We start from the raw sequence: 27,965 nt of genomic DNA on the forward strand, positions 1-27,965 counted from the left end.
GACGGATTCTCCGACCGTGTGTACAAGGCTTTAGACTTCTGGAGTGGTGTTCAACTTCAGCACTTTCTCGTTTAATGCTCTCGTTCCCCGGGTATCTCTCGTCAGCTCACAGGGCTGGAAAGTATTTGCCATAGGAGGGAACTAATTCACCATAGCCTCTCTACTATCTATGCTGCCCTGATTCGACCGGCAACAGATTTTACCCCCTCCTTTATCTCGTGGTGGGAATCTGACCTTGCTATACAGTTTTCCGACTCACAAAAGGAGAAAATCCTCCACTTTGCCCAGAAATCCTCCATGGCCACTAAGATCCAAGAGACCAGTTATAAAATCCTGATGAGGTGGTATAGGGTGCCCACAACCCACTGCATTTTTCCGCAGGTACCTGACATGTGCTGGCGGTGCAACGATGGTAGTGGCACAATGTTACACATTTTCTGGAAGTGCCCAAAACATAGACCATTTTGGCAAGAAGTGGCCAGTGCGATCAAACTCTTGACTAATGTCGATCTGGTGGGTGACTTTGTGGCATGCTTGCTGCACCTCATATGCCGGCCCATTAAAAAAAATACAATTCCTCTCTTACCATTCAGCTATTAAATGCAGCCAAGGCATGCATTCCCTTGTGCTGAAGGGTTGTACACCCACCCTCAAAGTCTCTCTGGTTCTCCAAAATCATTGAAATCGAGGACATAGAAGACCTTACAGCTACCCTCTACAACTGGAAGGGGACCTTTCGGTACACTTGGAGACCATGGCAATAGTTTATTTTTACAGATGCCTATTTACAGGAGGTCTCACAACCTGGCTGATTTTTCCTGGACTTGTTATAAGGCTCTGGGTGAGAGAATTTTTTTTTTCTTAATGTCTTCTCTTCTCCTGCTGTTGGCGCCTTGTGCCCTTGTTTATTTTTGCTGTGCATTTCCTTTCTCCATTTCTCATCCTTTCCCTTCCATTCCCCGCCCTTCTTCTGTTGTTCCCCCTTTATACATCTTCCCATTCAGCTTGGAAACATTTCCCTGCAGTTTTCTTTTGTTTGCTGTTATTGAGTACCTGATCATTTAATTTAGACTTTACGCCCTTATTGGGTTATACTAGCCACTGGGGGGATCTCTCCTGACCCTGGTATTTTTTCATTATAAATCCCACAAGCTTGCATTTCATTAAGTTGGGGCTCGCCTATATATGTTGGGAATTCTGGACATGTTTTCCACTGCTCTTTCTCTGACACGTTCATACCCGCCCTAGAACTTGAACTTATTGTTTTGTGTATGCTCCGTTTTGTTGAGCTGCATGTGTAGCTCTGAACTGGTTTATGTTACCAGCATATCTACATAATTGTATTTTGCACCACTCTTGTCTTGGTATGTATAATGCAACTTATGGTATAACCACTTGCTTACTGGGTACTTTTACCCCCTTCCTGCCCAGACCGATTCTTAGCTTTCAGCGCTCTCACACTTTGAATGACAATTGCGTGATCATGCAAAACTGTGCCCATATGACAATTTTATAATTATTTTCACACAAATAGAGCTTTCTTTTGCTAGTATTTAATCGCCGCTGGGTTTTTTTTTTCTAAACAAACAAAAAAAGACTGAACATTTAAAAAAAAAAAAAAGAACGTTTTCATATATTGCAAACAGGTCATTCTTCTCCTTCACTGATGCGCGCTGATGAGGCTGCACTGATAGGTGGCACTGATGGGCACCGCTGAGGCGGCACTGCTGGGCACTAATGAAGCTGCGCTGATGGGTGGCACTTATGGGCACTGATAGGTGGCACTGATGGGCACTGATAGGTGGCATTGATGCGCACTGATAGGTGGCACTGATGGGCACTGATAGGCAGCACTGATGATGAGGCATTGATTGGCAGCACTGATATGTAGCACTTGTGGGCACTGATATATGGCACTGATGGGTGCTGATAGATGGCACTGATTAATAGCACATGCGGGCACTAAGGGGACCTTCACGCCGACAGCATGAAGAAAAAATTCAGATAACCAGCACCTGTTTATTTCCGTGATCAGCTGTCATCTGATCGTGTGGTAAAGGGCCTGCTGTGATTGTCCCTCTACCCGATCTATGATCAGCCGAGTCTCATGGACTCGATGATCACAGAGCCCGCCGCCCTGGGACTCACAGGAAGTGCAAGAATGGGAGGACGTCTATGGATGCCCTCCTGGCAATTTAAGCCCGTGCTGTTGCCGCCTTTAAGAAATTACAACGGAATTAAAGAAAAGAAAGTTAAAAAGTCTCTTTAAAGCAGATCTTCACCAACCCCCCCCATATTTTCTTACCCCCACATATCATGTTGTGTGTTATTCACATATCAGATACTCACCCACTCAGAGGATCCAGCACTGTCCCACTGAGATCCTCTAGTCTTCTGCCACCTCTTGCTCCGCCATGCTGCTTGTGATGTCATTGAGAGAAACCTCTTCCAGGTTCAGCCAGCAATGATGGGGTGCTAGGAACCCCCCCTCCCCCCTTCTGAATTACAGACTATGCCTCCTGGGATTCAGGACGTGCACATCGCAGGAGGCACAGCGAGCACTGCGCACGTCATTCGCCTAGACGGGTGACGTACATGGGGTGGCAGGGCCACACAATTTTTATAGAGAATGCAAATAAACAAAACAAAAAAGTGCTATTCATATAGCAGAAGAGAGGAGGGGTGGATCGGAGGGAAGTGTACTCAGAAGGTGAACATCCACTTAAAGCAATCAGAGAAGTGATTGTTATTTGATTTTATCTTACTCGCAGTTTGCTTCATCTTACTAGCAGCTGCAACTAAAACAACACATTTTTCTAACAGTTTAAATCTAATCTCATGATTCTGAGGTCACATTTTGTCGTAAACAGCGAGCAAATTTTATATTATTCCATTAGCAGTGCAAACCGTTTAACAATTACGCGGGGGGGGGGGGGGTTATATTATACAAACTATTGCGTTCTGAGAAACTCTAATGGACAGTGTGCCTGTTGTTTATGTGAATAAATTAACCTTCTGTAAAATCCTGTTGAACATAATATGTGATTAGTTATTCAATGCAGACGTCACGCTTACAGGAAAAATAAACTTTAGCGCTATAAAAGACAAGCTTTTCCACAAAATGTTTAGAAATTGAAACCTTGGACTATGAGTGGTTTTAAGCCTTAGTCGCTTTTAATAATTCGCTGCAGCTCTGCTGGCCACACTTTGAAATTTTAAACAAAATTTGTTTTACAAATAAAATAAAATAAAACATTTAAAGAATTTCCAGAGCACTATGGGCTAGCTATTAGGACTCATTGGCAATCCACAGCAGTGCAGGATCTTGGTGGTGGAAGCTGGCTCTGTACGTTGTATGTATGCAATGTTTGAGCAAAATTTACAGGAATAAAGTTTTACTGTGTAAATGGCCTCAATTGGCCACCACCAATGCCCAGTTACTTGCTGGTACAAAGGCTGCACTTGCCAACTGTATCCTAGAAACCAAGGATAGCAATCCTACCACCTATGCCGAAACACAGGCACTTAGTTTTTCATCAGATGCGCTCTGGTGGTCAATGGAAGGAGCCACTTCTTCCAGTGTAAAATTTGATTGGCTACTCCTTTAGGCCATCAGACCTTTCCTGATGGAGAACTGAAACATTCTAAGCCCCCGTACACACGGTCGGACATTCCAACAACAAAATCCGTCTTTTTTTTTTTCCGACAGATTTTGTCCAAAACTGGTGTGGCATACACACGGTCGGACAAAGTTGTCGGAAAATCCGATCGTTCGTAACATGATGACGTTATTTCGTTACGACGGTACTACATTCAGGCTAGTAGCCAATAGCTTTGGTCTAGGAATTTGATCTGAGCATGCGTGGCACTTTGTCCGATCACAATTCTTTACAAACGATCGGACAAAGTCCGATCGGATCATGTTGTTGGAAAATTTTATATCCAGCTCTCAAACTTTCTTGGTCGGACATTCCGACGGAAAAAGCCCGATGAAGCCCACACATGGTCGAATTATCCGACAACACAGTCCGATCGGACATTTTCCGTCCGAATGTCCGACCGTGTGTACAAGGGCTAAAACCATTTTGTGTACAACTTCCCTCCATATCCTATCAAGTCTATTCAGATGGCTGGTGGGAGGAGCCATTTCTCAGTGTGTAGAATTTGAATAGCTCAGCCAATTAAACTCTACACAGGCATAAATGGCTCTTTTAGAGCAGACCTGATGGAGAAGTGCAACGCTAAGTAACGAAGTAACATATGGTGGCACTGTGAAGTGCAAGGTGTCTTTTCGGTGTCACTGACACCCGTGAGTGTACTAAACTATTACCTTACTGCTGTAAGGTAAACAGCATGTAGAGGAGAGAGAGGGGGCAAATCCCTTAGGGTGGATGCGTTCCTGCGCGTTCCCCCTAATTATCCTAGTGAATATTGAGCTTTACCAGAGGGGATCATTTCCTTTCATTCCAATGAATGGATGTCAGGGATCACTCAGATGCTCATTATACCAGGTAAGAAAAAGGGGATATAGAGCCTCGTATGGTGTAGTAAGTTTAAACAATGTCTGAAGTTTATTTGTTAAAAAAAGAATATAGCTCACATTTTTCCTAAGTAGACCGCACAATGTAAAAACGAGCACCGAGCTTGTACCTGATCGTTGTTTCCGGTGTCTGCATACCTTTAGTATCCTACGCGTTACGTCACAACACACTTGACTTTTGCTGCTTCTGTGTGCACGTGTTTATTTATTTTGCACATTTGCACTTTATTATGATATATGAGATTTTATTTCTTGTTTTATGTTCATTCCATGTTGATTTATTTAATTAATTGTATTTATTATAATTTTAAGCATATCCTTTAGGAGCGCAACACCAACTACTACTTTATTCTCTATTTACTGGCTAATGTTTGACCCTTACGGTGTCTGCAGCACCTATATATACACTGTTCACATTTTTCTATAAAGACGTGGTCTGATGAGCTTGATGGGCAGGAACTCAAGTGGCCTGAATAGCACCTTGACCTCAACCCTACTGAACGGACTTGGGATGAACTGGAATGCTGATTGTGAGACAGATCTTCTCATCCAATCTCATCACCTGACTTTATTTTTCACAATAAGCTCATATAGGTGTGAATCGTGGTCAGTTGTCTGTAAAAAAAAACCTTTGGTCATATAACGTAGTTATACAGTTGATGCAGCCATATGTGTTGTGCTATAAATACTGCAATAGGAAAAACCTAAACAACGATGAGAATATCCTGAAGTAGGAAGTGCTGATTAATGTTTATGTGATTTGGTTGGAGCATGTGGATCGTGCAGCTCAAGCTAAGGGCTCTTTCACACAACCGCTCCGTTCAAGTCCACCTGACAGTTTTTTAGGCGGACCTGAATGGATGCTCCATAGACCTCTATGGAGTGTCGGATGTCAGCGGTGACATGTCCGCTGACATCCAACCAGCTCCGATCTGAAAAAGTGTGACGGAGGAAAAACCTACTTTTCCATCCATCTGCGGATCGGATCGGGGGACGACGCACTCTGCGGTCCGTCGTCATCCGATCTCCCATAGGGGAGAGTGGTACTCTAACAGGTCCGACCTTGCGCAGTGTTCAGAGACAGACCTATCATCTTCCTGCTCAGTGGGGATTGACGGAGCAATTCCTGCAGAGCAAGCAGATGTCCACGGGGTGGATCAGTGGTGAAAGAGCTCTTAATTAGGAATAGGTTTGCCACCTGTGCGGAATTCACCCGGACAGTTCGGGTTTGGAATCATGCGGAATTCACGGGTTTGGGATCATGCGTCCGGGTTTCAGACTGCATGAAACCTGGATACATTATTTAGACTAAATTATGGCTTCCCAGCAGGTTTGCTGGCTGCAGTTGGCTAAGCTGAGAGTGTATGCTACACTCTTTTTCACACTGCCCTAAGCCAGCACTAACAAAACTGACAATTCCCCTATCTCCCCACACTGACAGGAGAGGGGAGTCTCCACCCTCTCTCTCCTGCCTCTGAGTGAGTACACTAAGTTAAATCAGGGTTCACAGAGCACCCCTTACATCAGAGTTCCCCTTTAAACCAGAGGCCACAGTGTTCCCGCTTACAGCAGAGCCCTCTCCGTACATCAGAGTGCTCAGTGTTCCCCCTTAAATCAGGGTTTTCAGAGCATTCCTTATGTCAGAGTCCCCAGAGTTCTTCCTTACATCAGAGTCTGCAGAGTCCCCCCTTACAGTGAAAGGGAACTCTGCGAGTTCAGATGTAAAAGGGGAACTCTGTGGATTCAGATGTAAAGGGGGACTCTTGTTATTAACGTCACATGATTAGAAATGTTATTTAATAGCAAAATATATGTATAGTTTATACTATTAAAAAATAATTTCTGTGCGCCGCTAAAGTGTTCCAGTTTGATTTGAAGAAGAGGTGGCAACCCTAATTAGGAAGGATCGAAGCATGGGTGAACTGACCACTTAGTGCTACATTAACATAGCTCCCAACTGTCCCTGATTTTGGGGACTGTCCCTGATTTGGAACAATGTCCCTCTGTCCCTCTTTTCTCCTCATTTGTCCCTCATTTTGATCTGATCTATATAGTTGTATATAAAATGCACTTTTTATCTATCAAAAAGTGTTTTATAGTGCTAAACCTTTCATCCACTTTCTAAATTTTAAATTCCAAAAAACAATATAAAGGAATAATAGTGATAAAAATAAGGTCTTGTGGGCTTAACTAATCTTTTTTTGTGTGCAATTATCCTTTAATGGGGTGTGGCAGAGGGTGTGTCCTATGCCTACATACTTTTGCTAATAGGTGTCCCTCATTCCCATCTTAGAATGTTGGGAGGTATGGATTAATGAGATCCTGTTTCCATTATTCTCAACCCTGCTCCTGTCCACCTGGAAGTTTAGGAGTGGGAATATCTTAAGCCTCATACACACAATCGGACTTTAAACAAACTTTCCAGTGGATTTCTGTACAAAGGGCATTGGCCGTGAACTTGTTAAGCATACACACGATCGGACTTTTTCAGCTAACTTTCACCAAAGCACGTGTTTTTTCTGCTCTTTACCACCACCTTTGGTCAACTTCTGTATTGTTGTCTGATCTTTTGCATTGGTTCTGAGCATGCGTGTTTGTAAAGTCCGATGGTTTTCTGTACACATGATTGGACTTTGCTCCATCGGACTTATGTTGTCGAAAAGTTTGTTCCCACAGCCAACATTTGTCCGATGAAAACCGGAAAAGTTTGTCCGATGGAGCGTACACGCGGTCGGATGTTGCCTTAAAACAGCTAATTTGCATGTTTGCTGTCAAAAAGTCTGATCGTGTGTACGTGCCTTACGAATGGATGATGGGTGCAGCAGGTATGTAGACTCAGGAACTCAGCACAGAGATCTCACCAACAGTTTCCCTGATATATACTAGACATTTATTTTTATTTTATTTTTTTTTACTTACTTCAGATGTCTTCAGGCTGGTCACTTGACATATTGGGTCTTTTTTCTCTTCACCTCTTCACTAGCCTGGGGTGGTCATCTGCTGATGTTGAGAGTTTCAATATACTATGACCAAAGGGTGCCGTGGTCATGCCCCCTTAGGGGTGGGACCATGACACCCATTCACTCAGTATTTTGGACTGAGGACATCTTATGGCTGGGGATGAGCTTGATGTTCGAATCAAACATAAGTTAGACTCAAAGCGGATGTTTGCCCATTAGAATAGCGAATATTATGGGGCATTCGCGGGAAATTCGAGCGCCGCAGAATGACCGATATTGCACCGCGAGATGCATTGCTATATGATGATTGGCCAAAACATGCACCTGACCTGCATGCTTTGGCCAATCAGAGCACGCTCTGCTGAGAGAGCCATAATTGGCCAAAGACCGGGTGCCTTTGGCCAATCATGGCTCAGGAGGACTAAGTCCACGCTCCACACTATATAAGGCTGCTTACATAGCGGACATGTATAGTGTGTGGAAGGAGATAGATTGTGCAAGATTAGGCAGGCAAGTTAGTCGCAGTGTATTTGATATATATACTGTATACAGTCTAGTATATATATATATATATATATATATATATATATATATATATATATATATATAGTATATTCAGTCAATGCAGGGCGTGTAGTTTATATAACACAGTGTATTGAAGTGGTTAAGGGGAATCCTGCGCCAAAATGTAAAAAATGGCCTTGAAGGGCCTGGTATGGATTTTGGGGGGGGGGGATCCCATGCCATTTTATTTTGTTTGGCATGGTGTGGACTGGGAGGGGGAACCCACGCCATTTTTTTCAATGATTTTTTTATGTATATTGCTGGAATCCGACAATACATTAGAGCTGCAAGCTATTTTAAATAAAAAAAAATCTTTAAAAATGTCATTTTGCTGCAGTACTGTTATAAACATGGGAAAGAGGCACTAGTTTACAGGCAGACTAAGGAGACCCCCCCCCCCCCCCCCCCCGGCATGATATTTAAAGGAATATTTCATTTTTATTGTTTCACTTTAAGCATTATTCAAATCACTGCTCCTTTTTTGCATTGATACATGTCCCCTGGGGCAGGACCCGGGTTCCCAAACACTTGTTATGGCAATAACTTGGATATAAGCCTTTAAAGCGGGAGTCCACCGGGACTCCGCGTTTTTTTTTTTTTTTTTTAAAAGCCAGCAGCTACAAATACTGCAGCTGCTGACTTTTAAATAGTGACACTTACCTGTCCAGCGCGCCCGCGATGTCGGCACCCGAAGCCGATCGCTCGCTCGGCTGCCGGGTCCCGCCGCCATCTTGGGTATGGGAATCAGGAAATGGAGCCTTTCGGCTTCATTTCCCGGTTCCCTACTGCGCATGCGCGAGCCGCGCGGCGCAATCCGGACGGTCCCCGCTGCCTCTGGGAGCTGTGTGTTTCCCAGCAGGCAGCGGGGCACTTGCTGAAGGGGGCGGGCGCTTGCGGAACGGGGGCGTAACCTACGCTCGTTCCGCAGAGAGCTAGCCCGGAAGTGGGTGCAGTTACCTGGATTATCCAGGTAACTGCACCCCCCTCCCCCCTGAAAGGTGCCGATTGTGGCGCCGGAGGGGGGGGGGATTCCGATGAGCAGAGGTCCATTTTAGGGTGGACCTCCGCTTTAAAATGAACACTTTTGATTTTTCACGTTCGTGTCCCATAGACTTTCATGGTGTTCACACTAATTTTTTGTCTGTTCGCATGTTCTGGTTCAGCTCATCCCTACTTATGGCAAAAGAGAAGCACTGTAGAGAACAGCTCCTGATCAAAGGTAAGTATTGCAGTGTTTTTTGTTTTTTTTTGTAGCCTAGCTTGGGGTCCATTAATTTTTTTTTTTTAATTGCCAATAGTTGGGCTTTAAGTCTCCAGCATCTATCAAAATCTTCTGGAGGTTATCAGTGTTAAACTTGCTGCCTGAAAGTGTCTGTTCTTAATACAGTAGATATCAGGGCAGTGTTGGAGTTCATATCAGATGTTTATTAGTAACCATGTTGGCTTCTTGTCATTAGGTTTTGTTCAGCTTCATCTGCTGAGAGTGAAACATTGAGTTCTGTCATCTGCAGACCAAACAGCTTGATCAGATCCAGACACATTTGTTAACGATTTACAGCCGGCATGACATCAGCTTTTCTGTTGTGTTTGTAATCAGCCAAATTACATCCAAACACAGGTCAGAAACAAGACAATAGCTATTATTATACTTTCTTACAGCTAAGTTATAGTCTCATTTCACGTACCACTAACCATACTTTCAGGGTCCGGGTGCTGTCTCTGAGGGCTACAGGACCCCTCTCCCTTATGTTATGGAGAAGAGGCGATGGGGAGGGGTTCTGCAGTGATGGAGACGGGTTCTGCAGCGATGGGGAGGGGTTCTGTAGCCCTGTCCTATGGTGACAACGTTTCTTCACCTTAAAAACAGTACAGTCAGTGAGCTGCATCACCCTACAGCAGGAAGTGTGTCACTGGCAGGATCACCAGGTGAAAATAAAGTCAAAAAGTCATTAATTGCAATCTCAATATCTAAGGACTGGCAAGCCACAATATATTAAATTTTTGGATCTAGGTTTATATTTGATTCCAAGCAAATCTCTTTCCAAGCTTTTTTTTTCATATTAGACACATAAGGGAATGGGAAATGGTTATAGTCTCTGTTTTCCTTCAGGTTTCATTGGAGAGATTTTATTTCCTTTCCTGCAGACATTGCAGGGAGTGAACTGAATTCTCTATAAGTGAGGAGAAAGCTTCTCTAATGCCGCGTACACACGACCGGACTTTTCAACATCAAAGGTCAGACGGAACAATTCCGGCAAACTATTCAATCGTGTGTGGGCTGCAGCGGACTTTTGATTTGCAAAAGTCTGACAGACTTTAGAAATAGAACATGTTTCAAATTTTTCCACCAGAACTCTGCCGGACCCAGTTCCTACCGAGAAATCCGCTCGTGTGTATGCTAGTCCGACGGACAAAAACCGACGCTAGGGCAGCTATTGGCTACTGGTTATGAACTTCCTTATTCTAGCCCAGTCGTACGTCATCACGTTCGAATCCGTCGGACTTTGGTGTGATTGTGTGTGGCCAAGTCCGTTCATTCGGAAAGTCCGTCAGAACTCTGTCAGAACTCCGTCGAATGTCTGTCGGACCTAGTCCCTCGAAAAGTCCGGTCGTGTGTTCGTGGCATTAGTTATCGTCTGAACTTCCTGTTCTAGTGACAACTGCAAAATATTTTATTTTGTATCATTCAAAAAAAGTTATCAGAACAATAGAAAGGGGTGACAGGCAGAAACAAAAATCTCTAAAGCCGCGTAAACACGATCGGATTTTCTGATGGGAAATGGGTGATGACAGGCTGTTTTTGGTAGATCCGGCCCTGTGTATGCTCCATCGGACAATTGTTGTCGGACTTTCCGCCAACAAATGTTGGCTAGCATATTATCAAATTTTACATCAACAAATGCGTGTTGTCGGACTTTCCGATCACGTGTACACAAGTCCGTCGGACAGAAGTCCAAAGTACAAACACGCATGCTCAGAAGCAAGGACAAGCCAGAAGCGGTCGGTCTTGTAAACTAGCGTTCGTAATGGAGAACTAACATTCATGACGTGGCAAATTATGAAATCTGGAAATGCAGCACACAATACTCATCTTCTTTAATGGGATAATAATGAAGCTGCTTTGCTGGTGATACTGATGGAGTTATTGCAAACTCATTTTCAAAGACTTTTTTTTTTCTAGTGATATCAAGAATAATATTATTATGCTTTTTTTTCATTATTATTATTTGTGCAAGTTACCACAACACCATTATCCCGTAGTTTTTAAGAATAAAGATACAACTATGTTGGTGTCTCTTGTTAATTTTACATTGTATTTTTTTAAAATATAACTGCCTACTCCCAAACTGTCATTTGAAGTAAAACACACAGCCAAGTATTATTCACCACATTTCTTTTATTGTGCATTAAAAAAAGAAAAAAAAAGAAAATTAGGCATAGCTTAACTTAACTAAAATGTGCATTCTATGCATCCAAAAATATAGAACATATACCAAATCAAATCATTATTTATCCAAAATAATAATGTCAAAGCAATAACTCCAAGGCCAATAATAAATAGCGCTATCATTATTCAAATTTTCTCCTCTGATGCCACAACATGTCTGGTTGACAAACGGTTGTTCAGAAATGAACTGAAAAGCAAGAAATGAAAAGCACAAAGTGAAAAGTGCTAAATGAAAAATGTGAAAAGAAAAGCGCGAATCAACACTCACCAAACTTCTACTAACAGTAAATTAGCAGAAGGAGCCCAAAGGGTGGCGCTAAAGGGCTGAAAAAACCACGTACTACGTCTAGTAGGTCACTGCGCTCGTAATTGTTGGCCAACAATTGAGTGGCAGCGTGTATGCAAAATAAAATTCCATGGTTTTGTTGGCCGAAAGTCTGATCATGTGTATGAGGCATAAGACTTTTGTAAAAATGTTCAGCTGTAGATAGACTCTAAAGTTAAAGCACAACATTGCTAATCACAGCAGGATCATTTTTTTTATGTTATCACTCTGAGAAGCCGTTTACACCACTGTGATCTACAATGGATATAGAAAAAAATTAACCCCCCCCCCTTTTTAAATAATCACATTTTGTTGCTTTGCATCCTGAAACGAAGACAGGCACAGTTTTTATTTTATCCAGCTGTATTTACCAGTGCAACTTATAACATCCAAGTGAAAGATTTAACACCAACATGTCAGAAAAAAAATAAAAAAATTCTAAAGCTGTTTTAGACCAGCTAGAAAATAGTGATAATAAATTAGAATGACTTGCAGAATTGAACGATAGTGATTTGTAAGGAAATTTGTCATCAAACACTGAAAGTAACGACAGCAACAATTCTGCAACTGAGCAAATTTCAGTGTTTTTGATTACATTTGATTACATTATTGAATACATTTTATAATTGTTATATTATTATTTGTTATAATTATTTAAAGTTGTTTTATTATATTATGATTTTGTGTTTCAAACTTTATCATACCCGGGATGTCTACTAGACTCTTGTTTGGACAGATTTAAGTGAGTTAATCCTAAGAATTACAGGACTACAATATAAAATGCAAAATTTCCATGCAAAACAATGTACTGCTTTGAACATCAAAAATCTGATATAATTATACCGCCAGGGAGGTTAATTAATTAATTACAGCCTTTAGTCTGTTGGGATATGTCGCTAATAACTTTGCACATCTAGAATTTGCAATATTTGCCTTCTCTTCTTTGCAGAACTGCTCAAGTTCAGTTAAATTTGCTGGTGACTGTGGACTGCAGTATTCAAGTCACAAGAAACACCCCCATAACAGGATATTACCACCTCAATGCTTTTCTGTAGGAATGGTGTTATTTGGACTGTGAGCTGTATTGGATTTCCACCAGACATATCGTTTGGCATTGAGGCCAAATAATTCAATTTAGACACTATCAAATTTAAAGTGGTTGTAAACCCTTACAAACCACTTTGACCTACAGGTAAGCCTAGATTAAGGCTTACCTGTAGGTCCAAGCAATATCTCCTAAACCTATATGGTTTAGGAGATATTTGCCCGAAAATGGGCACTGATGTCTACGGCGCAGGCGCACTGAGCGCGGTATTTCCAAGAATGGAGCTGCCGTGCGTGTCGACTCCCGTGCGCACAGCGGCGGAGCTGCGAGACGCCACCAGCAAGATGGATGCGGCGGACTACAGGGGACAGTGGCGACTTCGCTGGCTCCTGTGTCAGGTAAGTGACACATAATGGGCTACTATGCGATGCATAGTAGTCCATTATGCTTTGCCTTTGCAGGGAATGAAAGAGGAAGTAAACCCATCAGGGTTTACTTCCTCTTTAAGCAGTTCTGCAAAGAAGAGTGGGCACAGAACGCTATTGTCAGCGTCATGCCGAAATGTTGAATCTCCTATCTATATCGAACTGTTGTCACAACAAAAATGAAAATGAAGCATTTGTGTATGTCAGATCTTTCGGTTTTCAGATTCTGCATGTTCATTATCGTTTGTTAAAACGATAACGAAAATACCCGAAATTCAGGTGCAAATGAATGCACAATGTCTAATAGTGAGTGACAGCTTTTATCAATGGAGGAGTGGCAGAAAAAGGGCATAGTTGTCCTGTGATGTCATCTCTCCACCTTGTTAAATCAGAGAATTCTTTGCATTTATTCTGAAAGTGCAAAGAATTCTCTGAATTGCAGCACCCTTGCCAGGCACCCAAACTCCTGTGTTTAGATGCTTGGTACAGGATCTTGAAGCTAGTTGCAATCACTGGAGTAGCTGTGTCGGTGATTTCCAGCTTCCAGGGGTATCAGCCTGGTATGGTATATACATATGTGAGCAAGGTTCAGTGTGGTGTGACAGACATTGTAGAAAGGTTCAACGCATCTTAACCCCCCTGGCGGTATTCCCGAGTCTGGCTCGGGGTGGAAGTTTTATACCAAAAATGGTAACCCTGAGTCAGACTCGGGACCGCATCGCTGAATGCAGGAGGAGGTTTACTTACCTTGTCCCCTGGATCCAGCGATGTGCCCCCGCTGTACGAGCAGCTCGTCCTCCGCTCGGTTTATCACAGAGCCGATCTCCGTTCCCTGCGAGCGTTGCGACGCGCTGGGACGGAGATCAGCGCCAAATTCAAAAAGTGAAACACACACATTACATACAGTATAATGTAATCTTACAGATTACATTGCTGTATGTAATTATTTCATATCCCCTTTGTCCCTAGTGGTCTGCCCAGTGTCCTGCATGCAGTTTTATATTATATATACTGTTCTTTATGCCTGGAAACTGGAGATTGTCCATAGCAACCAAAACCATCCCTTTACATCAAAAATGATTTTAGACCAGCTAGAAAACAGCGATAATAAAGTAGAATCATTCGCAGAATTGAGCGATAGCGATTTGTGGGGAGATCTGTCATCAAATATTGAAAAGTAATGATAGCGACAATTCTGCAACTGAGCAAATTTCAGTGTTTTTGATTTGATTACATTATTGAATAATTTTTATTATTGTTATATTATTATTTGGTATAATTATTTATAGTTATTTATTATATTATAATTTATGATTTCATTTTTCAAACTTTATCATACCCGGGATGTCTGCTAGACTCTGGTTTGGACAGATTTAAGTGAGTTATTCCTAAGAATTATAGGACTACACTATAAAATGCCAAATTTTCATGCAAATTAATTGTACCACTTCCAGCACCTAACATCTGAAATAATGATACAGCCAGGGAGGTTAATCAGACTTGACACATAGACACACCTGTCTAAAGCCACTTACAAACTGTGACAGCAGTGTGAAGACCTGAGAATGCTGACAGAGTCTGCAACAAGGAGCTGGGATGCTGGCCTGGCCAGTCCATGCCTAAAGGGGAGCCTTCCTGAAGAGAGGTAGATATACTCACTGCACTGTCCCTACTCCTCTGGAACCTTTCCCTACGCTAGCGACTCGCATAAAGCATGCCAAACCAGGGAGCTGGAGTCTTAAATAGACTCTACCTGACTCAAGATGGGCCGCTCTCCCCTTGTGACTGCAGAAAGTCATTGATGAACCAATTTCCTCCCAACTCCCCCCCACTGTATTGTTGCTTTGGTCAAGCGCCACCTGCAGTGGGGAATAAAGACTGCACCTGCCTACACCGGGCCAAGCTGCCAAGAGTATATATCCACTGGCACTCAATGGTGGACATGCCGGTGTATTGTTTCAGTGCCATTCAAGAAGGGCTATAATATGAAGGGGGACAGTGACATCACAGGTGGCTGGTTTCAAAAGTGAACCTCATTAAATGAATTTAGTATGTCATAGGACAGTTGCCTAATGGCTGGGTTTGACTTCCTGTGCATGCCTGCATTAATATCAGCCCACAAGAAAAGGAATGGATCGTCATCTTCTGACTGTTGGCTGCAAACGTCTCAACAAAGGTCTGTGGTGCTTCTTTTGAGGATAGGCAATGCTGGTTCCCTCCATTCATGACAAGTTTCAACGGAACCTTCAAATTTACTACCTAGAAAAAATGGAACTCCCATCAATGAAGTAGCAAAGAAGTACCCAGACAGATGGAATGTAGTTAAGTAACCCAAAAAAAGGCCACTCATATTCCCCACTTCACCTGTGAAATGTATCTAAGCCAAATGTTAATCAGGCATACTGTAGATGAGTGGACCCAAATCCCTTCTGTAAATTCCCATAGGGAATGACTTGTTACGCATAAAATCTGCCCTATTATAACAATATTTATATTACCTAGTGAACCATTTCCAATCTCCAAAGAATGTTCTGTGAAAGGTTCATTGGACCTTTGAAGTTCCATTCTGGCATGCTCTTAATTCAGGCTTTCAGAGCTATTTTCTGTATCTCCGCTGTTGTATTCCAGCAATTGTTTAGCTAAATTTTTCCAAGCACGGAATCTTGAGAACATCAAATATTTTCTCCACTCCATACATCGTGCTTCAGAACTGGAACAATGTATTATGTGACACGGTTTTATTTTTCATGACTATTAGTCTCAGACTTCATTTTCTCTGAAACATTGTGATTTGATACTTCACCACTTCTTTGGTCTGGCGCTTTGAGGTTTGGAAAAATAAACTCGACTACGGAACAAATGTATTAGGCACAGAGAAAGAAAATAAAGACCCAGATTGTGCACTTTGTGTCTGTTCTCTTAACTTGTCATTTCAGTGAGTACATACAGTAAATGTACTACCTGCATCTAATAAATATTCTATGGGGACCTAAGAGTCTGAACCAGACTTACCGAATGACCAAAACAGATGCTTGAAAATGCTGCAGAAAAATACATGTAATATAAATGTGATGTTTTGACAAGACTTTTGCAAGAATGTAAAATTAATAAACTCTTTGTGAATTTGCTTTAACAGCCAATTACATTCTTTCCAAAAAGAAAACATTTTTTCTTAAAGAGGAACTTCAGTTTGCTTTTTTTTATTATGGTGGCTCTGTCCTTCATTCCTCCTCATTTGTCCCTCATTTTGGTCTGATCTGTATAGTTGTATATAAAATTCACTTTTTAGCTTTCAAAAAGTGTTTCCCAGCGCTAAACATTTCATCCAAATTCTAAATTGCTGCATTTGTACATTTTAAAAGCCAATATAAAGGAATAGTAGTGGTTAAAAAAAAAGCATTTGGGGATTTAACCACTTGCTTACTGGGCACTTAAACCCCCCTCAGTCCCAGACCAATTTTCAGCTTTCAGCGCTGATGCACTTTGAATGACAATTGCGCGGGCATACAACACTGTACCCAAATGACATTTTTATCATTTTTTTCCCACAAATAGAGCTTTCTTTTGGTGGTATTTAGTTACAGCTCGGAGTTTTATTTTTTGGTAAACAAACAAAAAAAGATGCAAAAAAAAAAAAAATCATGTTTTAATAGTTTGTTATAAAATTTTGCAAACAGGTCATTTTTCTCCTTCATTGAAGTGCGCTGATTAGGCGGCACTGATAGGCTGCACTGGTGGGCACTGATGGGCTGCATTGGTGGGCACTGATAGGCTGCACTGGTGGGCACTGATAGGCATAGTTAAGGTGGCACTAATAGGCACAGATAAGGCGGCACCGATGGGCACAGATAAGATGGCACTGATGGGCAAAGATGGGCACAGATAAGATGACACGGATTGGTGGCACGGATGGGTGGCACGGATGGGTGGCACGGATGGACACTGATAGGTACCACTGATAGATGGGACTGATGGGCACTGATAGGTGGCTCTGATAGGTGGCACTGCTGGGCACTGATGGGCGGCACTGCTGGGCACTGGTAGATGACACTGATGGGCACGGATATGTGGCACTGGGGTGCAGCACCTTTGAGGCAGATTGTGGGCACTGCTGGGTGGCACTGCTGGTGGCACTGCTGGGTGGCACTGTGGGAACTGCTGGGTGGCACTATGGGCACTGCTGGGGGGGCACTTACTTTTAATACATGTGGCACTGCAGGGGGCAGGTTGGCACTGGCAGGGGGCAGGTGGGCACTAGCAGGGCTGGCCGTGATCGGAACTGATATCCCGATCACGGGCCGCCGGTGATCGGCTTTTTTTTTTTCTCCTCGCGCTGTTAGCGCGAGGAGGAATAATAGCCGATTACCGGCTCCGTTATATCATATGATCAGCTGTCATTGGCTGACAGCTGATCACGTGAAAAGGGGTCGGGATCGACCCCTTGCACGGATCGGTGATCAGGCGAGTCTCATGGACTCGCCGATCACAGAGCGTACCGCGCACGCCCCTCAGGGGGCGCGCAGGCCGCTCGTACACGGGACTACGTCTATTCTATTGACGTCGTCCCGGAAAAGGAGATCCGCGCTGTAGCCGTCATTTGGCTATAGCGCGGATCTCAAGTGGTTAATTAACCTTTTTAATGGGGTTAATTCTCCTTTAAGGGTGTGTGTCCTATGCCTACATACATTTGCTAGTAGGTGTCCCTCATTCCCATCTCAAAATGTTGGGAGGTACGCAACCCTATGTGACTGTTTTGGAAGTGGAGGATCCTTACAGTAGTAGTTGTTATACAGTCATGGCTGCTGCAGCTGTCATACTGAATAGTAACCACAAGGAGTTGCTCGCTTGGCACTGGCACCATTCATAGAACGCCTTGAATTTTTATTTCAATGAATGCAAAGCATTCTCTGATTGGGTGAGGTGGAGATTGTGACATCACCAAACCACGTCTCCACCTTGTCCAAGCTGAGAAGGCCTTGCATTCATTGATAAAAATGCAAGGCGTTCTGTAAATGGCACCTGGATGACAGTGGTGATCACTGTAGCAGTGACAGCTACTACAGTGATTTTCCACCTACGATGGTCCTACGGGTATGACATATACATACTTATAATGATCCAAGCTGGCCCAATGTACCTATGCAATAAAATCCATACCTGGAGTTTGGCTTTAAATCAGTTTTTTCAGTATTTATGACAACATTGCTGCAAATCATTTTTTGTGAATCTCTTACAACAGGGGTGCCCAATCGCTGCCCAGTGGAGCCCTCTGGTGTGGCCTGTGCCTGCCTGATCTGGGATGGCGCGTCGGTAGGCCCAGGCGGGTTCCCGACAAGCCATCCCAGAGCATCAGTGTTGAGAATGGAGCCAGCGGTAGAGGAAGCAAGCGGCTGCAGTAGAGAGCAGAGCAGATGCTTCCTGTATAGCGCCGTCTCCTGTCATAGGCGGAGTCATACCAAATAGGACAGCAAGAGCTGGTGATACCTGCAGGGCGATTCCTGAAGTGAAGATTATGTTTAAAGGTTTTTTTAAATTTAAAAAATAAATAAAATTGCATAGCATTGGATATATAGGTCCTATAGTGCTTTCAAACTGATCTGCAGGCACAGTGCCCCTTAGGGTTACCTGCACGGAGCCCTAGACTTCTGTTACTACCTGTGGGCTTGGTGCGCTTTCAGAAAGTGCATCACACCTTCAAGATGTAATGAAATTTTATGGCAAAGTGCAGCTAACCCTCAGGAAAGTCTCTGAGCACTGTGCTGCACCCGCGGTACGGGTAAACCGCAGCCCATCCGTGTGAAAGCAGCTTTAGGCCTCTTTCACATGATCAGTCCGATAGGGTCAGCCAGACCCAACTGGATCCTCTATTCACCTCTACAGTGGACTTGTGTCCGTTTACACCCCCCCCCCCCCCACCTCCAATCCGATCCACTAAAAATAAAACAGAAGGGGATCCGTCTGGGCGAATCGGAGGTCTTATAGTGTAGAGCGAGCTGTGTCCGGGTCCGGTCTGCATATGCAAAGGGAACACAGACCTGTCATCCACCCGTTTCGCTCATTGTGCCCCTTGACTGGCTACCAAGTCACTTAAGTGGCCCTGGCTCTTCAAAAGGTTGGGCACCCCTGTCTTACAAAGTTTCTTAACTGGAGATCCTGCCAGTAACAGCATTTCCTGTTGTTGCAGGCTGAAAATGCTGAGCCGCTGCCTCTCAATCAGAGTCGCAATTGTCAGTTTATTGTGTGAGCCCCTTTCTGTGTGTGTGATTATTTATATATATATATATATATATATATATATATATATATATATATATATTTGGTACTCCTCATCTGGTTGCTGCCACACACGCTTGACACCATCTGAGTTTTTTTTTTTTACTTAGGGCAAACAAGGCTTTCCTTTGCTGCTTTTTGATTCTGTCATTCAGAAATTATTTTATTTTTATTTAATCCATAGACCAAAAGTATCAAATCCAAAGAGGATTCTAAAAAAAAAATAGTATGGTCAGATTGCATTGTGTATGGGGAGCCTTAAGCCACACTGAGACTTCAGGGCTTCTCTAATAAGTGTGATCTTTAACTCCAAAATTTCTGAGTACCCATCTACAGGACATTCCTGCCTCCAGGTGAGCCTTTTCTGAATGTATACATCACTATATATGACCCTGAATGCAGGCAGTGTACATTCGGAGCTGTGGACCTGTCTCTGTGCACCTGTCTCTGTGCATTTGTCAAGCTCAGATGTCCAGGTAAGGACATACGGCCTGTTGTGTGTCCTTTGACTAACATAGGCTGGCTGCATGCAGTGCCACACTGCTCCTGATGCAAAAACAAATGGCTCTTGTACACTGTATGGGCCTTTGCACCTATGTGAATGAATCCTTAGGTATTCTACTTTTCAGAAGTGTCTTAATGTGGCTCTATTTTTATCCTGAGATGTTGCAGTATTCAGCACTTCATTTTTCCTAATTGAAAATATTTGGTGTTTGAGCTCACGCACATCCTCCTGTCCCTATACAATTCTATTGGTCCATCACTATAATCCATTGCCTCATGGAACAATAGGATTGTGTAGAGCCGCTTTAACTGATTTAGCCCCAGAAGATTTTACCCCCTTCCTGATCAGAGCACTTTTTTGCGATTTGGCACTGCGTTGCCTTAACTGACAAGTGCGCGGTCGTGCGACATTGTACCCAAATAAAATTGACGTCCTTTTTTTCCCACAAATAGAGCTTTCTTTTGGTGGTATTTGATCACCTCTTCGCTTTTTATTTTTTGCACTATAAACAAAAAAAGTGTCAATTTTTGAAAAAACACAATATTTTTTATTTTTACTTTTTGCTATAACAAATCCCCCAAAAATATATAAAAAACATTTTTTTTCTCAATTTAGGCAGATATGTATTCTTCTACATATTTTTGTTACAAAAAATAGCAATAAGCATATATTGATTGGTTTGCACAAAAGTTAAAGCGTCTACAAAATAGAGGATAGTTTTATGGTATTTTTCTTAATTGTTTTTTTTTTTTTTTTACTAGTACTAGTTTTTGTTTTTTTATGGGGACTGCGACGTTATGGCAGACACATTTCACAATTTTGACACATTTTTGGGCCCATTGGCATTTATACAGTGATTAGTGCAATAAAAATGCATTGATTACTGTAAAAATGTCACTGGCAGGGAAGGGGATAACTGTGTTCCCTGCTACATGTTCTAACTGAAGGGGGGATGGAACTTGCTAGGGGAAGAGATAGATCGCTGTTCATACTTTTCATGAGCACACAATCAGTCTCTTCTCCCCTCAGAGAACCGGGATCTCTGTGTTTACACACAGAGATCCCAGTTCTCGCTGTGTCACCACCGATCGCGGAAGCCTGATGATCATCTTGACTGCCGGGCACTCGTGTCGGCTCTGGGGGTGAGCAACAGTCGCGCCTCTGGCGGCGTGCGCGTGCCCCTAGTGACCACAGGGCGAAGCGACGTAAGGTAGCATTGTTTCGCCCAGCCATGCCATTCTGCCGCAGTGGCTTGTTGGCAAGTGGTTAAAAGAGAAGTTTGGGATTACAAAAAAAATAAACAAACATAATCACTTATGTGGATGCAGCATCAATCCAATGCTTCATCTGTGCCCTGCCAGCTCTATGCCCGCTCTCTGCTCAGCCCCTCCAGTGCTCACTGGAACACCGGTCTCTGGAGGGGGCTGGAGCAGCTGGCTTTGGCTGTCAGCGGTGTTGAGAGGCCAAGCAAGCTGCCGCTTCAGGCATCTGGGTGGATCCCGACAATATGGTTGGGTTCCTCCCAGAGCCTGGAGCAGCTCTGTGATGTCAGCCAACAGCAGACTTTAGCCTGCTGTCGGCTGAATCTGGGTCACGGGAGAGCAGAGCTAAGTGCATTCCTGTGACCCACAGCAAAAATATGCCCAAAAGAGCTTTGGCCATACTTCTTTAAGGCAACAAGTCTAAGCCCTTGTATACACGGTCGGACATTCCGACAACCAAATCCATCGGATTTTGTCCGACGGATCTTGTCCGAAACTGTTGGATACACACGGTCGGACAAAGTTGTCGGAAAATCCGATCTTTCAGAACGTGATGACGTAATTTCGTTACGATGGGACTACGTTCAGGCTAGTAGCCAATAGCTTTGATGTAGGAATTTGATCTGAGCATGTGCGGCACTTTGTCCGATCGGAATTCTCTACACATGATCGGAGTATGTCCGATCGGAGAATTTTGTCGGAAAATATTTCCAGCAAGTTGGAAAATTAGGTCTGACGGATATTCCGACGGAAACAGTCCGATGCATACCACACACAGTTGGAATATCCGACAAAACACTCCGATCAGACACATTCCGACGGAATCTCCGACCGTGTGTACAAGGGCTTAGGGTCATCATACATGTTACAATCTGCCCATACAATCTTTGTAGAGTCAACTTTAGATTTAACAAAATATGTAATCTAACCAACAAATTTTTCTCCTATTAAGTAGGCCCGTGCACTACAAATTTTGTTGGTAGGTCCAAAGGAAATTGTGCAATCAGATTGTAACCATTGTGGTGAGCTAAGGCAAGCCATAAATGATGCGATTTGCTCAATTCCCCCATGAAAGAAGTCAGTGTTGATGGGGGAATCCCTCCTGCAGCGCTATTGTGTTCTACCGGTAGGGAGCCTTCCCTGCTGGCAAAACGCAGTGATCACATTTTAAAAAAATCTGACAGGCTGGTTGTACTTAAGTCGATCAATGGATCGACTTTTTAGTACAACCAGCCTGCCCATAGATGGATCAAATCTTGCCCAGTCCCTGCTGAACTATCTGGGATTTGATCCATCTAAGGCTGACTTTAGTTTCAAGAACAATACAAGGAGTGTTGATATTAAAGAGGGATTCCACCAAAAAAAAAAAATATTAAAAGCCAGCAGCTATAAATACTACAGCTTCTGACTTTTAATAAATGGACACTCACCTGTCCCGGGTTCCAGCAATGCCGGCAGCTGAGGCCGATCGATCGCTCGGCCCTCGGCTGCTGCCGCCACCATTCTAGGTGAGGGAATCAGGAAGTGAAGCAAATCGGCTTCACTTCCCGGTTCCCTACTGCGCATGCGCGAGTCGCGCAGCGCAATAGAAATTATCCGCGCTGTCGCTGGGACCCGTGTGTCTCAGCAGACAGCGCGGCAGGACAGGAAATGGCGTAGACTCCCACGGGAGTCTATGCCCGGAAGTGGGTGTAAATACCTGTCTTTGACAGGTATCTCCACCCCCCTCCCCCCTGAAAGGTGCCAATTGGGACACCGGAGGGGGGGGGAGGGATCCGATCAGCGGAGGTTCCACTTTAGGGTGGAACCCCGCTTTAATATTGGAGAATAGAATGGAATAATAAAACAACATACGGTGTATATATACATAAATGAGACTTCTGCTGTACTATGTTCTTTCACAACAGATTATCGGCTGCAGAGGACCTATTGAAATAAACCCCAGAGACACCATGGCCAAGGAGTCCAGCATCATCGGAGTGTCACTCTTCAGCTCCAATAAGGTAACTGATTAAGAATGGACATGATGGTCATAATTCAAACTATATCCAAAGGGAATGTAGAGCACACCGCAAACTCCATTCATTCCTATGGATCCAACACAGCAGCATCCATGGGGATGAAAGGAGACTGTAAGGTGGAACCTAGCTGGAAGAGTTTTTAGGAAGACATTGTCAAATTTAAGCGTGCCGCACAACAAAAATTTCAGTTGCGTGGGAACACCTAATTATGAGACTTGGAAGGGGTACTGGGGGATGGCATTGGAGCCTAAAATTGATAACTGTTTTAAATGAACAAAAACTCGATTCAGTCAATTTTTAATATTCAAAGCAAGGTTTGAAGACCACCAAGTGCAGGTCCCGCAGTAGCATCCCCTGCACAGATGTGAACCTACTCTGCCTGTAGATAGAGGACCAAGTTCTTTCAGTGAGGATGGGAGTGAATTTGTTGTAGGCAAAGGTGGCCATGTTAGGACAGGGGACAGGAGAAACTTTGTCATAGAGCTGGTCAGTAGCACAATAGGGAAGTGAAGGGTTAATATGGCAAGGGTTTCCACAAATAATCATTTTCTGCTTGGTGGGATAGGTGTTTGAAGACATGAAACTGATGAGGTTGTGATCAAAGAGAGGAAAGGGGGTGTTGATGGGGTTGCCAAGAGTGCAGTGATGGGAGAATTTAAGGTTGAGGGTATTATCATTGGAGTGAGTGGAAGTGTGTGTCCATTTTGTTAGGTCAAAAGATAAGGATAAGTTGAGAAGTAGCCAGGTTAACATTAACAGAGATGCTGAAGTTGCTAAGAATGGTAGTGGGTATTTTAGAGGACAGAAAGTAGGGTAACCAGGTAGAGAAGTCATCAGAAAAACACGCTACTGGTCCAGGAGACCGATAAAAACTGCAATCCACCGAGAAAATAGAGAAAACAGCGGAATACAGGAGGTCTTGTAAGATGAGAGATGTAGAGAGGGAGGGGTAGGAAGGACTTGTAAGATGTTTAGTGGGGATAAAAGAAATCCAACTCCACCTCCTTTCCATCCACTGGGTCTGGGTGAGTGAATCCAGCGGAGGCCACTATGGGGGAAGGCAGCAGGAGAAGCAGAGTCAGAATCTTAAAGCCAGGTTGCAGTAATGGCAAGTATGTTCAAGCAATGGGCGATAAAAAGGTCATGCACAAATGTAAGGAGGAAAAAACTGGCGCTGTTGTAGCCACACCAGTAATGCAGCAGGGTGGATGCGAGGGGTGAAAAGGGGGGTAAACAGTTAAAAAGATCAACATTTGAAGGGAAGAGGCAGATCCACTGTGGATCCAATTTTAAAGTGTGACATGTTTGGTATTCATTTATTCCCCATAACATCTTTTATATTTTTTTATACCAAACAATTGAGTTTTATATTGTGTTTTTATGCATTAAAGTGTATTTTTTCCCCCAAAAAGTTTGCATTTGATAAACGCGCTGCGCAAATATCATATGTTGTAAAAAATATGCAACACCCACCATTTTATTCTTTAGGGTCTCTGCTTAAAAAAAAAAAAAATACATATATATGCACATATCCCCACTTAAAGTCAATGACGTCATATGACGTCCTTGGGCTGACTGTGTAAAAAAACTTCTTTAACATTTGTTCAAAAAATATGATATCTGCGACTCAACTAAAAATGCACCTATGACAACACTGGAGGTCCTCTGTGTACTTTACAAAATGTGGAACCATCTTTATCAATAACTTTAAGGTGTAGCTAAAGCCCAAAATTTTCCCTTTTATAGTTTTGCATAGAGAAGGAAACAATACAATTAAAAAAACGGAGTCCCATTGGGGACATTTGCTGTCACTTCCTGTCCTGCAAATATAACAGGAATTAAAGTGGAACTAAAGTTGTTTTTTTTTTTGTGAATAAGAAGGTTTTTAATTGCCTTCCAACCTTCCTGTTTGCAACTATCAGTTGCGGTAAATCAGAATTTAGCGCTAAATAACAAATGCGCTATTTTTTCTGATTGTTCGGTAACTACAGCATTTTCTCATGCGGTAATTTATCGCATGTGTTGGTGGTTAAGGTTTGCTTAAGGTAATCTCCTTTATAAAATTTTACGTTTTTAACATGTTTATTTTTCTTTTGCAAAAGATATTTTTAAATCTTCTTTTTTTTTTTTTTCTTTTTTACAGTAATCTGTATTTGGAGACATTGAAATGTAAACTACCTTATCAAATTTATGTCTCCTGATGCTTGGTAATCCAAGCTGTGTCTCTTCCATGTGGATCTGTTGCCTAAAAATAGCTGTTAAATCCACACAGATTTTTATTTTATTTTTTTAATGGATTCCATTCAATGAAACTATTTAAAAACTAATAATCAATGTTATTACTGAAATTGCCGCTTAATTCCAGTCTTTTTTTTTATTTTATTTTTATTTTTTTAATAGTACTTACTTTTTTATTTGTGCTATGCAGAGCACTTCCCTCTCTAGTGTGGGCATGTGAGGCCCACTGGCATTCTCTTCCTGGATATGGGTATGCTAGGTACCCAGCATGCACCTACCCTTCTCCCGCCTGCGCCGTTTACACAGGGCGCAAGGAAAGGATTATCTTGTTACTATAACAACTGTTGGCAAGGGAGGAAGTGCCCACCCTGTTGTTATGGTTTCATGGTGTCATTTCTGGTCTCTAAAAAGTGTGACGCTAGCCTTCTGCGCTGCCCACTGACTCCTGGGAAAGGGTGACACACTTCCAGAGGCACTGGGGAGCACAAGCGCTGAGGGAAATGACATCAATCGCCATGGAGAGGAAGTGGCAGAATAGAAGGGACCCCATAGCAACAGTGCTGAAAGAGTAAAAAAAAAAAAGCATTTTTTTTCAATGCTGTTGCTGAAGGAGAATGCTATGGATTTAAGCAGTGTTACACTCCTTTACTAAATCAATCGTGCCATTCATTCATAACATTTTTTTTTTTTTGTAAATGTATGACCTACTGTTGAAAGTGTCTTTACTAGATTTTCTATGTTTTTGGTCCAATTCTGTGCTGCTGCCTATGTTTGTATTGTGGAAACTAAAGAAAACTTGACAATATTTCTTTTATTCTTTTTAAACATTTTTATTTTTCATGTTGCTATCCATGTTTAACTAACTTGTTGCAATGGTGTATATAAGTAAAAGTATTACATTGGCCATTTCAAGGGGTCACTTGTAGCTGGAGTAAACCAAAAAAATAAAAATAATATATATATATATATATATATATATATATATATATATATATATATATATACTTTTTTTATGTTCTTGATGTTAAATTGCAGCCGGTATTTGCATTTAATTTGCACTGCACGTCATGGGTTTTTAAATTTTCTCTGAGGGTATTGTTGCACCCCTTTCTGTGGGTGGAATAGTCCCCCTTCTTTTGGGCATTTTGTGGGTGGAATTGGGCCCCTTTCTGAGGGTTTGAATAGGTACTGGTACCGATACCACATTGGTTATGGCCACCAAAAAGGAAGTGTTAAATACCACACTTTTTTTTTTTTCTTAGTTCCCGTTTTGTTAGTGAATTGGATTCAACAGATATTTTTTTCAAAATGTACTGACAATTTTTTAGTTTACTGCAAAATCTTTATTTTTATTTTTTTTAATGAATTGGACTTTATTTACTGCATGCAATAATTTATGCAAAGCGATGCAAACATCCCTTGTATTAGAAATAAAGATGACAGGTCCTCTTTATTGAGCGATATGGGGTCAAAAAGACCCTAAATCTCTTTTACCTTTTAAAAGAAAAAAGAAAATTTCTTTCAACTTTTCCTTTAAAAAAATAAAAAATACAAATGATTTACTATGGTCCGGGGACCATAAGTGACGTCAGGGCCATCTTGCTTTCAATTGTCTCTATACTCGGCTAACAGCTACATTGGATTGTTCCCGGGCTTCACGGGTCAGGTAAGCCCCGGAATGAAGGGGAACCGTCTAAAAGTGATCCCAAAATGAATCCACCCACAGGACCACTTTTATGTGTGAGAATCAACCATAGTAAAAAAAATACCGGGATTGCTGCCATAACACCAGTATTTAATGTCAAAGTAATGACGTATTTTTACTATGGGCCAGCCGTCAAGTGGGTAGAAGATGTCATTATTGGATGTCTCATCACTGGAGCGAAGGTATGTATTGTTCTCCTGTAAGTAGAAGTCCCTCCAGTTAGATTGTGTATTAATTATTAATATTTTTTCTTAACCAAAAGTGTCATTTCCTAGAAGGCTTCCAAACTGGTTCCACAAAACCTTTTTTATTTTATTTTTCTTTATTTTTGGGGGGGATTTAGGAAGACTGGAAGGAGGCTGTTGCAGCAGTCTTTGGAGGAATGGAGGCTGGTTGGGTGAAGCCCCTCATCGGGACTGAATACCCCCTGGAGAAAGCCCCCCAAGCTCATGAAGACATCATACAGAGCAGCGGAGCCACCGGAAAAGATGGTCTCTGTTATCTAAGTGGAGTTTTCACCCTCAGACCAAAGAACACCAATAATTTTGTAAACTGATTTACCGGTATTAAAATCAGAACAATGAGCACTTATGTATTAAAGTTAATCTTCTTGGAATACTTTTGAACTTTTTGGGGCTTATTAGTTCAATTGAA

At 42.4% G+C, this 27,965-nt stretch overlaps 1 protein-coding gene across 1 annotated transcript in view; it reads left to right on the forward strand.

Annotated features, from left to right (window-relative positions):
- Positions 1–27,965, forward strand: part of LOC143926555 (quinone oxidoreductase-like) — a 126,851-nt gene extending 98,886 nt beyond the window's left edge. Inside the window, exons 2-3 of the mRNA XM_077450394.1 lie at positions 23,255–23,350; positions 27,655–27,965. Of these exons, the coding sequence (XP_077306520.1) occupies positions 23,255–23,350; positions 27,655–27,867 (309 nt within the window). The 3' untranslated portion in view covers positions 27,868–27,965. The remainder of the gene's footprint in view (positions 1–23,254; positions 23,351–27,654) is intronic.

This window comes from Lithobates pipiens, unplaced genomic scaffold (assembly GCF_037356315.1).
Source record: "Lithobates pipiens isolate NorthernLeopardFrog02 unplaced genomic scaffold, aLitPip1_a1.2 Scaffold_23, whole genome shotgun sequence".
Classification (NCBI taxonomy): Eukaryota; Metazoa; Chordata; class Amphibia; order Anura; family Ranidae; genus Lithobates; species Lithobates pipiens.